The sequence below is a fragment of the Octopus sinensis genome, linkage group LG9 (genome assembly GCF_006345805.1).
Source record: "Octopus sinensis linkage group LG9, ASM634580v1, whole genome shotgun sequence".
Classification (NCBI taxonomy): domain Eukaryota; kingdom Metazoa; phylum Mollusca; class Cephalopoda; order Octopoda; family Octopodidae; genus Octopus; species Octopus sinensis.
Genome location: NC_043005.1, coordinates 22,346,321 through 22,365,368, shown reverse-complemented (window position 1 = coordinate 22,365,368; position 19,048 = coordinate 22,346,321). Strand labels below are relative to the sequence as shown.

The 19,048-nt window shown below is 34.7% G+C and overlaps 1 protein-coding gene across 1 annotated transcript in view; it reads left to right on the top strand.

The window, feature by feature from the left end:
- Nucleotides 1–209: 209 nt before the first annotated feature.
- Nucleotides 210–19,048, top strand: part of LOC115215556 (cathepsin L1-like) — a 24,445-nt gene continuing 5,606 nt past the window's right edge. Inside the window, exons 1-5 of the mRNA XM_029784755.2 lie at nucleotides 210–360; nucleotides 435–637; nucleotides 3,911–4,016; nucleotides 5,151–5,294; nucleotides 8,844–8,967. Of these exons, the coding sequence (XP_029640615.1) occupies nucleotides 501–637; nucleotides 3,911–4,016; nucleotides 5,151–5,294; nucleotides 8,844–8,967 (511 nt within the window). The 5' untranslated portion in view covers nucleotides 210–360; nucleotides 435–500. The remainder of the gene's footprint in view (nucleotides 361–434; nucleotides 638–3,910; nucleotides 4,017–5,150; nucleotides 5,295–8,843; nucleotides 8,968–19,048) is intronic.

Here is a 19,048-nt window from a genome sequence, read left to right as displayed (position 1 = left end):
TCCTGATGACTGAAACACTCTTAACTCTCTTATTATTTTCTATATCTCTTGCATCGCTTTATGAATTAATTGCTCTTATGGCGGTGTTTGTTTTCCACTTGTAAAGTAATAGATTTCCTCATTTAAGAATGGGATAGGCTCTCTCGTCCTGTTTGTCTGTCCTTCTTTCTCCTACTCTATAAATTTATACCTCTTTCCATACATCATTTTCTTATAATCATTTCTTTAAAAACAATTACAGTTTATTCATACATTGGTGCTCCGCGACGGAAAGCGGTTGCGATTTTTCAAACTTCTTCCGATTGTATTAATATACGTGTACACACACACACACACACACACACACACACACACACACACATATATATATATATATATATATATATATATATATATATATATATATATATATATATATATATATATATATATATATATATATCAGAGAGAATATTTCACTATACTTGTATACTTTGTATGTTTCCATATCACTATTCAATATGATGTTGCCTTTACTTACATTTATAATTGGTTTTACTCTCGTTTCGGCAAAGTTGATTCCGAACGATGAAAATTGGGATCTGTACAAATCCACTTTCAGAAAGGAATACCGAAACGCAGAAACAGAAAATTTCAGGTAAAATTATTTATAGATGTGTTAATATATGGGGTGAGTGCGCGTCTGTATGAGGTGGATGTGCGCACGTGTGTGTGTATGTAAATGCATTGATATGTTATATATAACATACATACATTGCATGTATGTGTACTAATGCATAGATATATTTATATACAACATACATACGTTTTTGTGTGCACGTATCTATGTGTGTTTGTGTGTGTGTATGTGTGTGTGCCCGTATTTGTACATGTATGTGTGCATGTATCTGTATGTGAACGTGATATAACTGTATGCTAATAACATAAAATCAGCAGACCTTCGGACAGTACTCAGGTTTCGTATCTATTGCAATCTGAATAAACTGCGTTATGGATTAGGGATCAAATCACCTGCTGGGTTATAAATGTCTACCTCTCTAAATATCACAGATAATTCATACTTTACTTAGTCCACACCAGTTAGTTTTATTTTACTATTGTCTAGTATGTTATAGTATTACACTTCGTTTTCACGTTAATGACGAGAATTAACTCCAGAAATATGAAATCTTATGTTTTATATCTGTGTGTGTGTATGGGTGTATGCGTGTGTGTGTGTCTGTGTCTGTGTGTCTGTGAGTGTATGTTGTGTGCGTGTGTGTTTATATGTATATATATTATATATCTGTATATGCATGTGCAGACTTACATACATATATATATATATATATATATATATATATATATACACATACATACATATCTGTGTGTGTGTGTGTGTGTGTGTGTGTGTATGTGTGTGTATGTGTACTGTATTGAAAATACTTAACCTGTCACCCATAACACCGTGATCTTATGTATATATATATATATATATATATTCCAGTTAATATCTATTTACTTCCAAATATTAGCGCCTTTAGCGCCTCACGTATTCCTCCATTTCCGTAATCATATAACAATTTTGGTGTGACTTAGTTTAGCAATACCACTTCCCTTCCAGTGTTTTTAGTGGTTACTGCTTTGTTACAGTATTCAGAACAGTGTCAAGTACGTGTTGGCATTGCTGTTTTGCATGCCAATAAAACCCATTTGGTGACACCAAAGTAAACTTTAAGCATATTTTTTATAAATAACCCTTTAAAGGGCTGAAACTACCAAACTACTTGACTTCTACACCTAGTTCAGCTCTTTATTTAGGCTACAAATCATGCTACTGCTCTTCCGAAAATGTGATATCTTATTGTAACGCATGCATGTGCACTGCAAAAAGCGTTGTTCTACTGGCATCCTTTTGTATATTTTTAATTAAATACCATTCATTTATTCATATGAAAGCTGATGAAGTATTACCGAAATGTATTAATGAAAAACTTGTGAGTAATGGATTTCTCATCATCTTCGAAGAGCAGGCAAAGCTGATAGTGAATATAAATGATGTGAAGAGAAGCAAGAATTATACCATATCAAGGCTGCATACTAAAGCAACAGAAATACTAAGGGAGCTAAATACACATTTTCATGAGGTTTCTGCGGCATAACTAGAGGTTGCACTCTTCAGATCACCATCTATGCGCGATGTGTGTGTGTGTGTAGAAAGATAAATTATTATTGAATACCTCCTGGCAGCTATATCTGTGAATAAAGACTAATTACTCCAGAGTATCATTTCCTGGTACTAAAACGTCTGTCACCAAATGAATTGATATCAAAACTGTTTGTAATAAATGACCGGGACAAAAACAGTTGCACCCAATCGTCCATTTCTATTCAAAGCAGATCTCTGATCAGAGGATAACTCTTCCTAGCTCTTCCCTACTGGTCTCAAAGGCCCTGCAAAATGGTCATGATCTACATCGTTGTCTAACTTAGCTTTATTGAATATTAAAACGTTACCTAGTGCTATATTACTTTTCCCATATTAACTAAATTACCTACATGCAATAGATGTAGACCACCATGACGTTGTAGTCCCTCCCTAATTATAATTAGGGACTACAACGACTACACTTCGACAGAGTGACATATTGATATTCTTCTTGACATACAGGACAATCAACAAAGGGGCACTACTTGATGGCTTCGCCTTCTGGAACTAGTAGTCAGATTTTCCTTAAATTACACTCTACGTATTAAAAAAAGCAAAGACTCGTTAGAAATGCAATAGTAAATTCTATTGAAAAGACACGTCTCAAGTTGGAATGCTTTTACCATACTTGATCACAGTTGACCTGGGGCTAAAAATGATTTAAAATGATATTGATTAAAACGATCTACAGCACGATTAACACGATCTACAGAGAAATGCACTTGGTTCGGACTTGAATTCTGTATTGCATAAGACAAGACGCCGTGAATCGGCGTGCACATTTTCAAATCAATTCTTTTACATTTTTTTACTTGTTTCAGATATTTGACTGCTACCATGACGGAGTGCCGCCTTTAGTCGAACAAATCAATCCCAGTGCTTATTCTTTGTAAGCCTAGTATTTATTCTATCGGTCTCTTTTGCCAAACCGGTAGTTTACGGGGACGTAAATACACCAACATCGGTTGTCAAGCGATGGCAAGGGGAACAAACACACACACACATAATATATATATGTATATATATATATTTTATATATATATATATATATATATATATATATATATATATATATATATATATATATATATATATATATACGGCGGGCTTCTTTCAGTTTCCGACTACCAAATCCACTCACAAAGCTTTGGTCAGCTTGAAGCTATAGTAGAAGACACTTGCCCGAGGTGCCACGCAGTGGAACTGAAGCCGGAACCATGTAGTTGGGAAGCAAGCTTCTTACCATACAGCCACGTTTGCGCCTGTGTATAAGTAATTTTTCAATATGGTCTCTGTGCTATCTCTGAGGAAACGAACTGGGATGTTTTATAAACTTCGTGCTATGTGTGATTCGTTGTAGATCAAGTGGGCTCTCAGCCAGATCTAGCACAAAGATGGAGTTGAATGTAATACTTATAACCTAGTGCTGTTTCTTTATGTTGACCAAATGTTGTGCAAGTTATTTCCTAATTTGTTCGTTGTTTTACTATCTTTGCTATGTATAATATGTACTTCCTGAAAATTGTAGAAGTGTGGTATTTTCGTTTTCTGTGGGTGCTGTTTGGGCTGATTAATTATAAAAATATTATTTGGTGTTGTTCATAAAAGAGATGGTGGATTTGCCTGATTTTCCTGGTTTGCCTAGTGAATACAATGCGTTGTATATATATGGTTAATCTATTGATACAAAATTATGTAATATTGATGTTTTATTTGTTTTAGACGTGCTATATGGAAGGAGAATGGTAATTATATCAATCAACACAATTTAGAAGCTGACATGGGTATTCACACCTTTTGGATGGATATGAACGAATATGCAGATCTGGTGAGATGTTGTGTTTTATATTGCTCGTTGAGAGAGATGGGGGAGGAAGAGAGAGATGGGAGTTATAAACATAAGATGAGAAACTGAAACAGAGAGGTAGAGACAGAGTGAAAGAGACAGAGCGAGAGTGAGAGAAAGATAGAATAACAGACAGGCGGAGTAACACAGAGATAGAGAGAGAGATGCATATAGAAAGAGACAGAGAAGTAGAGAAATAGTATGAATGAGAGAGAATGAGGGTGAGAGAGAGAAAGAGGGATAGAAAATAATGCATTGATTGTCAGAGATAGACATATGTCTATATAAGGACGGTCTGATGGATAGATATAGAGAATGTGAAAAAAATAGATGATAACAGATAAACGGAGTGAAACTGAGAGACAGAAACATATAGATACAGACAAATTAAGAGAAAGTAAATTAGAGAGCTCGATAAAGATGGGGAGAAAGGCAGAAATAATGACACAGACAGGCAGACAGACAGACAATCATTGAGAAATATAGAGAAAGAGATAGCTACTCAGCAGAATCGTTAGAGCATCGGAAAATGCTTCTGATCCTGAGTTCAAATCCCGCCAGCGTCAACTTTGCCTTTCATCTTTTCGTAATCAGTAACATAAAGTACCAATCAAATACTTAGATCAATGTAACCAATTAACCCCTTCTCCAAAATTACTGACCTTTAGCCTAAATTTGAAACAAATATCAAATATTGATTTAAATTATACACACAAACAGGTGAGAGTGTGAATATCGATGCAAGAGTAAACGAAAATGTGGTTTTCGAATTATGGTACTTGCCATACTTGTTCTGAGCAGGATTACAAATACTACGATGCCACTCAGACACAAGAACTATAGCAAACATCAATTTCAGTATGCAATTTTCATCATTTTGCAGATAATCAAATACGTCACTTGTCTTAAGATATGCTTTATAGTATGTCATATAATTCTGCTCGGACAGGAATTGCACAAGCTAACCCAATCCCATTTCATTTTTCGTGTGTCACCATTTTGCGCTTTTGTACAGGCACTCTTACACATTAACAAACGACTTTATAAGATATATTTTAAATTGCTCTTCTACATTTTAATGTATTCATCTTCTTGTTTCTTTTCTTTCATCTACAGAGTAACAGAGAGTTTGTAGAAATGATGAACGGCTTTCTTCCGCAGAACAGTATTACCGAGACATTTGTCAGCGACAAGCTTGTATACTTACCTCGTATGGTAGACTGGAGACAACATGGATACGTAACAGGAGTGAAGAACCAGGTTAGAAAGTGTATTTGAACAATAGATGGCTATGCTAGCTATCTTCACTACTATTGTCACACAGTTATCTAGTAACCCTTTATAACCCCACCTAAGAAGAGGAGTAGATATAAATATTGTGTGTGTGTGTGTGTGTGTGTGTGTATTGTATTGTGCATTTCAGCTCTAAGGCTGTGGCCATGCTGGAGCACCACCAGTGCAATCACTTTTTTAATGACCAATTTTATGTGCTTGGCTTTTGGTGAAGGAGGGAATTCGACACTGCTGTCCTCATTTGAGTCTCCTGCCTTGATATTGATATTGATTCATCTGGGATTCATCTGGATAGCAAGAGGTCTAGTTGTTTCTTGAAATCATCTAACCTTACTCCTTGAAGATCCTTCAGATATTTTGGCAAGGCGTTAAATAGCTGTAGGTCCTTGAATCTCAAACTATTGCAGTACATGGTTCTCTCTCTAAATGGGAAAACTAGGACCTTTGGAAAAGTGCAGTGACGTCCAGTTGGGGGTCTGGTATAGCACTCAATTCCGAAGTTTAGAGCCAGCCCCTTCCAATGTCTTCTATATATATATATTTCATTGCATAACACTCCCGTCTTCATTCCAGGGAGTAGTGTGGTAGCTATTTCAGTCTCTCCCAGTAGCCCAGCTGCTCAATTGATGCAATCTTCCTTATGTAACATCGCTGAACAGCCTCAAGTTCCGCTATGAATTTGACACTGTGACCACAGTTGAGAGCAGTAGTCTAGACGGCTGAGGACAAATAACCTCAGTATAGTTTCCTAGTCTCTTGTTCTGAAGGTTCTCAGAATCTATCCAGCTATTCGCCTGCATACTGCCAACACCTTGGTGATATGCATGTTAAACGAGGCATCGTTACTCACATCAAACTCGAGATCACGCACCGTATGTGATTCTGGGAATGCCGCTCCTTTTGGTCCAAAGTATCGTTGTGCGGCTTCTGAACACCAATTAACTGGTAGCAGAGGGCTTGGAATTTGCCTGCATTAAATTGCATGTTGCTTCCCTCAGCCCATTTATGTATGGCATCTAGGTTTTTCTGTAGAAGCTTAGCATCAGAAGGTTCCTTGACTACTTGCACTACATAATTGTTGTTGGCTTTACTAGTAAGTGTGGCTGTCTGTATAACTGATGGCATATCTGAAAGAGCCACCATGTACAGCAGCGATCCTAATACAGTCCACTGAGGCACTCCACTCTCTGTTACTATCTCCTTGGTAACAGCTCCATTGGTAGCCACAGCCTGGCTTCTGTCTTTTAAAACATGCAACCACTCTCAAAGTTTCCCGGTTATACCGAGTTTCCGTAGTTTGTAACATATCATCCTATGATCAACCTCATCAAAAGCCTTTGCAAAGTCGAGGTATATCACATCCGTTTGAGCGATTCGTTGTTTCAACAACCAGTCATAATGCTGCAAAAGCTGTGTAAGGCAGCTTCTTCCTGACCGAAAACCATGCAGGGTGTCAGGAAACAAGTTATTATCTTCAAGGAACGCAATTAGTTTATTTTGGACAATGCGCTCCATGACTTTGCTGAGAGACAGGTCTAATTTTTAACATCTGCTCTGCTACCTTCCTTATGGGCATATTAGGCCAAAGAACTCATCAGGCATAGTTACTTGCAAGTATTGTATTGCACATTCAGTATTTCACTGATCTTCTGGGGATCTGTAGTCAGCGAGCCATTTTCTTCGAACAGTGGCCCTATCTTGCTCTGTACTGAGGCAGACTCTGCATATGTGTGTCTACATACATACATACATATATATTGTGTGTACATACATACATATATATTGTGTGTGTGTACATACATATATATTGATATCAATAGAAGAAACGAGAGATAGGGAGATATATATTAGATTAGATAGATAGATAGATAGATAGATAGATAGATAGATAGATAGATAGATAGATAGATAGATAGATAGATAGATAGATAGATAGATAGATAGATGCATACATACATACATACATACATACATACATACATACATACATACATACATACATACATACATACATACATACATACATACATACGTGCATGCATGTATAGGGAAATTCTCACGACCCTTTTTAAAAAAACAATGAACGTTGAGCTAGATATACCAGGTTAGCTGACGGTTGCGCGGACTACTCCTGTCCCGAAGAACAACGAGAGCCACGTAGCCAAACACAATAAGCCAATAGCATGCTTGAATCTTATAAACAAACAATATACTGATTGTTTGAATGTTTCTCTAAAAGCACTACCAAACAAACAGTGAGACGAAAAGCTGGTGGCAGGAACATAACGTCAATCCAAACACCTTTTGAATGTCGCATTGTATCACTCAGACAACACTTGCTGTACAGTAAAGAAAGAAATGAGTATATTACATGTATACTCAAAAGAGAAAGTAACATCTTCAGAATAGGGAAAGAACTGAGCTGATACTTTGAGAGTGCAACTGACTTGTGTGATCAAAAGGAGGTTGAACTGGCCTCCCTAAACAGGAGCTTCGAGAAGCACGCATCATATCATCAAAAAGCAATACATGGATAATATCTCATAAGCTACAGGATAACATCAGAATCAACAGGAAGAGTAGCTTCTCCTGGACCTGTGAAAAATACATTACATCCCACTTAAGATATACCTTCACTGTCCAGGAACAGAAGATAGTTAGTAAATACCTGGTAAACAAGAGAGACAAAGATACCACCAGTCCCCCATGTTGTGATAGACAATGTCGGATATGCTATATCAGTGTGAAAGATATTACCCATACCAACAGCAGCAGCTTCAAAATAAGATACCGCGTACCCATGAGGCATGACAACAATACAAAAACTTTTTACAATGCTATCTGCAAGAGGGACTGTCACAACTAACAGGTATTCACACCTTTAAAAACAAGGAATGCTGGTGGAACACTCCAAAAAAACAGCAATTCGGTACTATCATAATGGACCTGATAATGTTCTGTGGGACAGAGAACAAAAGTCATACACTGTTGCAGAGGCCAGCTGCCCAGCAGATGTGAATGTACAATCAATAGTTCAGGAAAATGAGAATATTTATGGTGAATTAATGAGAGACCTACAGTTCTTTTACTCTGGATATAAATTCTCATTTGTACCAATCATCATAAGTGCATTGGGCTGTATATCTACAGATTTACACACAAAAAACTAGAAAACCAGGCTTTTCGAAGAAATAGTACAAGAAATTGACGCGCTTTCTCCAGATCCAACCTATTAACGGCATAGTAAAAATTTACAAGACATTCTGAAGATTCTCAATCTGAGACTCTTTAGATGAATAGATGCACGTACTTGGTCGTGTGCATCGACAGTTCAACCAACATTCCACTCAACCATATATCTACAAACAACGGGAACTCTCTTAACTCAAAAAGCTTTGTCACTTTGTTAGCGAGCGGTTTAAACATTATTAATAAGAACTTAAATAATATTCAAAGAAAACTCATATATTCACATACTTATTTGCATCGTGATATTTCTGCATTGACTATTTTCAGGGAATGTGTGGTTCATGCTGGGCATTTTCTTCTACTGGTTCACTTGAAGGACAGATCTTCAGAAGATATGGCAAACTGATTTCATTGTCGGAACAAAATCTTGTAGACTGCTCTTCATCATTCGGTAAATACATTTATATTAACTTTCTACACACTGTATGAAATTGTTTATGAAATTGTTCTACTGTGACATTTAACACCTCTCACTTGCAATATATGTTTCGTATTCTAAAGTTAAAATTTAATTATATTTTTCCATTATGACTTAAAGGAAGACCTGTTATTAAATCAGAAGAATAAGGTAAAAAAATTACGTCACCAAAGAACCTAGCTTCGGTGTCTCGGATGCGCTATTAATAAGAGTTTTGGTACACTGCTTAACATTTTTGGAAGAAGGATAATACAGTCTTTGGTCTGTGGTGTTTTATAAAATCTGCACAGACGAAAGGCAAACCTGACCTTGACCAATATTGAGCATAAAGAAATGAAACTTAATGCTGCAAAATATTTAATCTGGCACACCACCACAATAAAACTGCTAAAACTACTTACTAATGTCCAAAGCGATGAATTGCCAAGATTGTTAGAACTTTGCAAACGAAATGCCTTGCAGTGCATTCTGAGTTCAAATCCCGCCGGGGTCAACTTTAAATTTCGTCTTTCCGGGACCAATAAAAATAAAGTACTAGTTAAAAGTATTAGACCAGCAAATATGAATCAGAGCGTTGTGGTATTTTTCCCAACTCTTGATGTTCTAAATTCAAACTCCATCTTGGTCTACTTGAGTGGTAGACTTAATCCGTCAGCCCGTTTAACACCACTACTTGGCAGGCACATTAGATGCCTTAAGCGGAGTCTATTCTGTTGTATGTTTTCGGACCTTTAGCCCTTATTTGTAAGTTGTAATTTTAACCGTAAAGGTATTTTAATATGCTGCCACATTTTTTGATGGAATTTTTTTTTCTGTAGAAAAACTTCATCCTATATTAGTAGTAGACATATTACTACTCGCTATAGGGACTGGTAACCACTATAACCTGTAGTGGAGAACAGTCAACACGTTGTGCTGGGGCTGGCCAAATAATTTTATTTTTAGATATATCTAGGGTACTTGTATGTACTCATGATTTTTGCTTCGGCTTTTTTCCATGGGCGCATGTAAATATCTTAATCTATCGGCGAGCTTTCCCCGATTTCAGTTCGTGTTTGTTTCTGTTGCGAGTAAATAATATGTGGAAATTGAGGATTTAAAAGTCTGTTATCAGCATATTGGCATTAAAATAATTTTCTTTAGCTCTTATTTATAAGTTGTTTATAATTTTAACGGTAAAGGTATTTTAATATGCTGCCACATTTTTTTTATGGAATTTTTTTCTGTAAAAACACTTCATCCTATATTAGTAGTATATATATATATATATATATATATATATATATATATATATATATATATATATATATATATTTATATATATATATATATATATATATATGTGTGTGTGTGTGTGTGTGTGTGTATGTATGTATATATGTATATATAAAGGCGCATGGCTCGGTGGTTAGAGCATCGGGCTCACAATAATGAGGTAATGAGTTCGATTCCAGGACCTCATATATAATAAAAAAGACTACGTACGTTTCGTGGCTATAACTTCAATTTGAATTACAATTAAATTTAATTTTAATCGAAAAAACAATTCAATTTAAAAGTATAGTCACTCCTCAGGTCAACAATAATAACATTAATAGTTAAATAAATAATTAAATAGAATTAAACAATATTTCTTAAAGAAATAAAATCATGATTGTTCTTATAGAAGAAACTCCGTTAACTAAATCTGAAACTTAAAAGTAGGACCAGGTGTCTATAATACATTTATCATGTTAAAAACCTAAGGTAAAAAAAAATAGAGTAAATAGATAGAAAAATGTATTTATCTGTGAAGATATATTTTAGTTTTGAGAATAGCATTAACAAACTATAGAATATCTTTTCACTAGTTATATTCTAATATTTTATGTTACAAACTATTTTACAAAACAATCACACTTAATACTTTTAGATTTTAGTTCACATATAATAAATACAGAATAATAAAATTAAATAAACGTAGTCTTTTTACTTATATATTGTTTATTCATTTTTGTACTTTTTGTGATCTAGTTATATGTTTTATAATATATTTTATATTTTCTTTATGATTTGGTTTATGTCTATCATTGTTTGAATTACATAATAGTGGTTTTTCTCTAATTAATATGATATATATAAAGTTTTCCCATATATATGTGTATATATATATATATATATATATATATATATATAGTTATCCGTAATAATGAAGGGTGAAATTAATTAATTTGGAAAAATTATCAATTACACCAAGTAGTCTTCGGCATGTAAAAGCCTCATTCGAGGAAAATTTAAGTAATACTAAGCAATAAGGGTTTAGCAACGAGTTGCCTTACCACATACCGAATTTAGAAATAGCAGTCAAAGGGTTATAGCTATTTCTTCTACAAAAAAGGGAGATCTCAGTAAAAACAGCATTTGGAAGGCAGACACAAACAGGTAAGAGAGAATGAATTGACTGCAATCTATCATACATTTTTTTAGTTATCCACGGACGTACGTTTCGAAATCAAGTTCTAAGGAAAGCATAAGAATTAGATATTAAATATTAAATAATAAATAATTCTATCTTACCGAAACTTCTTTTCTCTTCAGCGTAGAATACTATAATCATAAATGATTATATATTGAATTTTGAGATACCAGAAGGCACCAACTCCACTCAGTATCAGAGCGAGCTAGAATCCGCAACTGGTATCACCGAATTCAATTTGTGAATGAAACGATTGTGTCAACAGCCCCTTCCCACCCGCGTGTAGCCAAAACAAGATGCTGTGGTCATCTACTGAGATAAAATATGGTTATCCGTAATAATGAAGGGTGAAATTAATTAATTTGGAAAAATTATCAATTACACCAAGTAGTCTTCGGCATGTAAAAGCCTCATTCGAGGAAAATTTAAGTAATACTAAGCAATAAGGGTTTAGCAACGAGTTGCCTTACCACATACCGAATTTAGAAATAGCAGTCAAAGGGTTATAGCTATTTCTTCTACAAAAAAGGGAGATCTCAGTAAAAACAGCATTTGGAAGGCAGACACAAACAGGTAAGAGAGAATGAATTGACTGCAATCTATCATACATTTTTTTAGTTATCCACGGACGTACGTTTCGAAATCAAGTTCTAAGGAAAGCATAAGAATTAGATATTAAATATTAAATAATAAATAATTCTATCTTACCGAAACTTCTTTTCTCTTCAGCGTAGAATACTATAATCATAAATGATTATATATTGAATTTTGAGATACCAGAAGGCACCAACTCCACTCAGTATCAGAGCGAGCTAGAATCCGCAACTGGTATCACCGAATTCAATTTGTGAATGAAACGATTGTGTCAACAGCCCCTTCCCACCCGCGTGTAGCCAAAACAAGATGCTGTGGTCATCTACTGAGATAAAATATGGTTATCCGTAATAATGAAGGGTGAAATTAATTAATTTGGAAAAATTATCAATTACACCAAGTAGTCTTCGGCATGTAAAAGCCTCATTCGAGGAAAATTTAAGTAATACTAAGCAATAAGGGTTTAGCAACGAGTTGCCTTACCACATACCGAATTTAGAAATAGCAGTCAAAGGGTTATAGCTATTTCTTCTACAAAAAAGGGAGATCTCAGTAAAAACAGCATTTGGAAGGCAGACACAAACAGGTAAGAGAGAATGAATTGACTGCAATCTATCATACATTTTTTTAGTTATCCACGGACGTACGTTTCGAAATCAAGTTCTAAGGAAAGCATAAGAATTAGATATTAAATATTAAATAATAAATAATTCTATCTTACCGAAACTTCTTTTCTCTTCAGCGTAGAATACTATAATCATAAATGATTATATATTGAATTTTGAGATACCAGAAGGCACCAACTCCACTCAGTATCAGAGCGAGCTAGAATCCGCAACTGGTATCACCGAATTCAATTTGTGAATGAAACGATTGTGTCAACAGCCCCTTCCCACCCGCGTGTAGCCAAAACAAGATGCTGTGGTCATCTACTGAGATAAAATATGGTTATCCGTAATAATGAAGGGTGAAATTAATTAATTTGGAAAAATTATCAATTACACCAAGTAGTCTTCGGCATGTAAAAGCCTCATTCGAGGAAAATTTAAGTAATACTAAGCAATAAGGGTTTAGCAACGAGTTGCCTTACCACATACCGAATTTAGAAATAGCAGTCAAAGGGTTATAGCTATTTCTTCTACAAAAAAGGGAGATCTCAGTAAAAACAGCATTTGGAAGGCAGACACAAACAGGTAAGAGAGAATGAATTGACTGCAATCTATCATACATTTTTTTAGTTATCCACGGACGTACGTTTCGAAATCAAGTTCTAAGGAAAGCATAAGAATTAGATATTAAATATTAAATAATAAATAATTCTATCTTACCGAAACTTCTTTTCTCTTCAGCGTAGAATACTATAATCATAAATGATTATATATTGAATTTTGAGATACCAGAAGGCACCAACTCCACTCAGTATCAGAGCGAGCTAGAATCCGCAACTGGTATCACCGAATTCAATTTGTGAATGAAACGATTGTGTCAACAGCCCCTTCCCACCCGCGTGTAGCCAAAACAAGATGCTGTGGTCATCTACTGAGATAAAATATGGTTATCCGTAATAATGAAGGGTGAAATTAATTAATTTGGAAAAATTATCAATTACACCAAGTAGTCTTCGGCATGTAAAAGCCTCATTCGAGGAAAATTTAAGTAATACTAAGCAATAAGGGTTTAGCAACGAGTTGCCTTACCACATACCGAATTTAGAAATAGCAGTCAAAGGGTTATAGCTATTTCTTCTACAAAAAAGGGAGATCTCAGTAAAAACAGCATTTGGAAGGCAGACACAAACAGGTAAGAGAGAATGAATTGACTGCAATCTATCATACATTTTTTTAGTTATCCACGGACGTACGTTTCGAAATCAAGTTCTAAGGAAAGCATAAGAATTAGATATTAAATATTAAATAATAAATAATTCTATCTTACCGAAACTTCTTTTCTCTTCAGCGTAGAATACTATAATCATAAATGATTATATATTGAATTTTGAGATACCAGAAGGCACCAACTCCACTCAGTATCAGAGCGAGCTAGAATCCGCAACTGGTATCACCGAATTCAATTTGTGAATGAAACGATTGTGTCAACAGCCCCTTCCCACCCGCGTGTAGCCAAAACAAGATGCTGTGGTCATCTACTGAGATAAAATATGGTTATCCGTAATAATGAAGGGTGAAATTAATTAATTTGGAAAAATTATCAATTACACCAAGTAGTCTTCGGCATGTAAAAGCCTCATTCGAGGAAAATTTAAGTAATACTAAGCAATAAGGGTTTAGCAACGAGTTGCCTTACCACATACCGAATTTAGAAATAGCAGTCAAAGGGTTATAGCTATTTCTTCTACAAAAAAGGGAGATCTCAGTAAAAACAGCATTTGGAAGGCAGACACAAACAGGTAAGAGAGAATGAATTGACTGCAATCTATCATACATTTTTTTAGTTATCCACGGACGTACGTTTCGAAATCAAGTTCTAAGGAAAGCATAAGAATTAGATATTAAATATTAAATAATAAATAATTCTATCTTACCGAAACTTCTTTTCTCTTCAGCGTAGAATACTATAATCATAAATGATTATATATTGAATTTTGAGATACCAGAAGGCACCAACTCCACTCAGTATCAGAGCGAGCTAGAATCCGCAACTGGTATCACCGAATTCAATTTGTGAATGAAACGATTGTGTCAACAGCCCCTTCCCACCCGCGTGTAGCCAAAACAAGATGCTGTGGTCATCTACTGAGATAAAATATGGTTATCCGTAATAATGAAGGGTGAAATTAATTAATTTGGAAAAATTATCAATTACACCAAGTAGTCTTCGGCATGTAAAAGCCTCATTCGAGGAAAATTTAAGTAATACTAAGCAATAAGGGTTTAGCAACGAGTTGCCTTACCACATACCGAATTTAGAAATAGCAGTCAAAATTCAATATATAATCATTTATGATTATAGTATTCTACGCTGAAGAGAAAAGAAGTTTCGGTAAGATAGAATTATTTATTATTTAATATTTAATATCTAATTCTTATGCTTTCCTTAGAACTTGATTTCGAAACGTACGTCCGTGGATAACTAAAAAAATGTATGATAGATTGCAGTCAATTCATTCTCTCTTACCTGTTTGTGTCTGCCTTCCAAATGCTGTTTTTACTGAGATCTCCCTTTTTTGTAGAAGAAATAGCTATAACCCTTTGACTGCTATTTCTAAATTCGGTATGTGGTAAGGCAACTCGTTGCTAAACCCTTATTGCTTAGTATTACTTAAATTTTCCTCGAATGAGGCTTTTACATGCCGAAGACTACTTGGTGTAATTGATAATTTTTCCAAATTAATTAATTTCACCCTTCATTATTACGGATAACCATATTTTATCTCAGTAGATGACCACAGCATCTTGTTTTGGCTACACGCGGGTGGGAAGGGGCTGTTGACACAATCGTTTCATTCACAAATTGAATTCGGTGATACCAGTTGCGGATTCTAGCTCGCTCTGATACTGAGTGGAGTTGGTGCCTTCTGGTATCTCAAAATTCAATATATAATCATTTATGATTATAGTATTCTACGCTGAAGAGAAAAGAAGTTTCGGTAAGATAGAATTATTTATTATTTAATATTTAATATCTAATTCTTATGCTTTCCTTAGAACTTGATTTCGAAACGTACGTCCGTGGATAACTAAAAAAATGTATGATAGATTGCAGTCAATTCATTCTCTCTTACCTGTTTGTGTCTGCCTTCCAAATGCTGTTTTTACTGAGATCTCCCTTTTTTGTAGAAGAAATAGCTATAACCCTTTGACTGCTATTTCTAAATTCGGTATGTGGTAAGGCAACTCGTTGCTAAACCCTTATTGCTTAGTATTACTTAAATTTTCCTCGAATGAGGCTTTTACATGCCGAAGACTACTTGGTGTAATTGATAATTTTTCCAAATTAATTAATTTCACCCTTCATTATTACGGATAACCATATTTTATCTCAGTAGATGACCACAGCATCTTGTTTTGGCTACACGCGGGTGGGAAGGGGCTGTTGACACAATCGTTTCATTCACAAATTGAATTCGGTGATACCAGTTGCGGATTCTAGCTCGCTCTGATACTGAGTGGAGTTGGTGCCTTCTGGTATCTCAAAATTCAATATATAATCATTTATGATTATAGTATTCTACGCTGAAGAGAAAAGAAGTTTCGGTAAGATAGAATTATTTATTATTTAATATTTAATATCTAATTCTTATGCTTTCCTTAGAACTTGATTTCGAAACGTACGTCCGTGGATAACTAAAAAATGTATGATAGATTGCAGTCAATTCATTCTCTCTTACCTGTTTGTGTCTGCCTTCCAAATGCTGTTTTTACTGAGATCTCCCTTTTTTGTAGAAGAAATAGCTATAACCCTTTGACTGCTATTTCTAAATTCGGTATGTGGTAAGGCAACTCGTTGCTAAACCCTTATTGCTTAGTATTACTTAAATTTTCCTCGAATGAGGCTTTTACATGCCGAAGACTACTTGGTGTAATTGATAATTTTTCCAAATTAATTAATTTCACCCTTCATTATTACGGATAACCATATTTTATCTCAGTAGATGACCACAGCATCTTGTTTTGGCTACACGCGGGTGGGAAGGGGCTGTTGACACAATCGTTTCATTCACAAATTGAATTCGGTGATACCAGTTGCGGATTCTAGCTCGCTCTGATACTGAGTGGAGTTGGTGCCTTCTGGTATCTCAAAATTCAATATATAATCATTTATGATTATAGTATTCTACGCTGAAGAGAAAAGAAGTTTCGGTAAGATAGAATTATTTATTATTTAATATTTAATATCTAATTCTTATGCTTTCCTTAGAACTTGATTTCGAAACGTACGTCCGTGGATAACTAAAAAAATGTATGATAGATTGCAGTCAATTCATTCTCTCTTACCTGTTTGTGTCTGCCTTCCAAATGCTGTTTTTACTGAGATCTCCCTTTTTTGTAGAAGAAATAGCTATAACCCTTTGACTGCTATTTCTAAATTCGGTATGTGGTAAGGCAACTCGTTGCTAAACCCTTATTGCTTAGTATTACTTAAATTTTCCTCGAATGAGGCTTTTACATGCCGAAGACTACTTGGTGTAATTGATAATTTTTCCAAATTAATTAATTTCACCCTTCATTATTACGGATAACCATATTTTATCTCAGTAGATGACCACAGCATCTTGTTTTGGCTACACGCGGGTGGGAAGGGGCTGTTGACACAATCGTTTCATTCACAAATTGAATTCGGTGATACCAGTTGCGGATTCTAGCTCGCTCTGATACTGAGTGGAGTTGGTGCCTTCTGGTATCTCAAAATTCAATATATAATCATTTATGATTATAGTATTCTACGCTGAAGAGAAAAGAAGTTTCGGTAAGATAGAATTATTTATTATTTAATATTTAATATCTAATTCTTATGCTTTCCTTAGAACTTGATTTCGAAACGTACGTCCGTGGATAACTAAAAAATGTATGATAGATTGCAGTCAATTCATTCTCTCTTACCTGTTTGTGTCTGCCTTCCAAATGCTGTTTTTACTGAGATCTCCCTTTTTTGTAGAAGAAATAGCTATAACCCTTTGACTGCTATTTCTAAATTCGGTATGTGGTAAGGCAACTCGTTGCTAAACCCTTATTGCTTAGTATTACTTAAATTTTCCTCGAATGAGGCTTTTACATGCCGAAGACTACTTGGTGTAATTGATAATTTTTCCAAATTAATTAATTTCACCCTTCATTATTACGGATAACCATATTTTATCTCAGTAGATGACCACAGCATCTTGTTTTGGCTACACGCGGGTGGGAAGGGGCTGTTGACACAATCGTTTCATTCACAAATTGAATTCGGTGATACCAGTTGCGGATTCTAGCTCGCTCTGATACTGAGTGGAGTTGGTGCCTTCTGGTATCTCAAAATTCAATATATAATCATTTATGATTATAGTATTCTACGCTGAAGAGAAAAGAAGTTTCGGTAAGATAGAATTATTTATTATTTAATATTTAATATCTAATTCTTATGCTTTCCTTAGAACTTGATTTCGAAACGTACGTCCGTGGATAACTAAAAAAATGTATGATAGATTGCAGTCAATTCATTCTCTCTTACCTGTTTGTGTCTGCCTTCCAAATGCTGTTTTTACTGAGATCTCCCTTTTTTGTAGAAGAAATAGCTATAACCCTTTGACTGCTATTTCTAAATTCGGTATGTGGTAAGGCAACTCGTTGCTAAACCCTTATTGCTTAGTATTATATATATATATATATAATATATATATATATATATATAATATATATATATATATGGGAAAACTTTTCTTTCAAACATCTTATATAGAATACACAGCTATATTTGAGTATCATCTTTATACAAATACTAGCGGGACCCGTGAATATCTCACTGAATTAATGGTAAACCTATTAGGTTATTTCTGAAAACTTCATCCCAAAAATCTGAAAGCGTAGCTTGTATTATGTCAGTGTGGAAAGATAGTCGCTTATCTGCTACTCATTGAAAAGTGAAAGAAAATTAAGTGATAACTTAATGTACTTTATATATATATATATATATATATATATATATATATATATATATATATACAGTTTATATGCTTTATGCACAATTTTCTAGACCTAATACTCAGTACTCATAAAATATATATCCACTCTTAATTTTCCATTTTTTCCATGAACAAATATGAAAATATATATCTCGTACATATGATACAACCTTTATTTAAATTGCATATGTCTGGCATGTAAATAAGCGTGAATATTTCGCGGAATTGCACTTATGCGCATGCATTAAGTAATAGGTGATATAAAAAAACTTAGTTCAATTAAAACAATACACTTTTTACTATCCAATTACTACGAAAACCTTTATCTCCGCCACCATCATCCTCTCTCTCTCTCTCTCTCTCTCTCTCTCCTCTCTCTCTCTCTC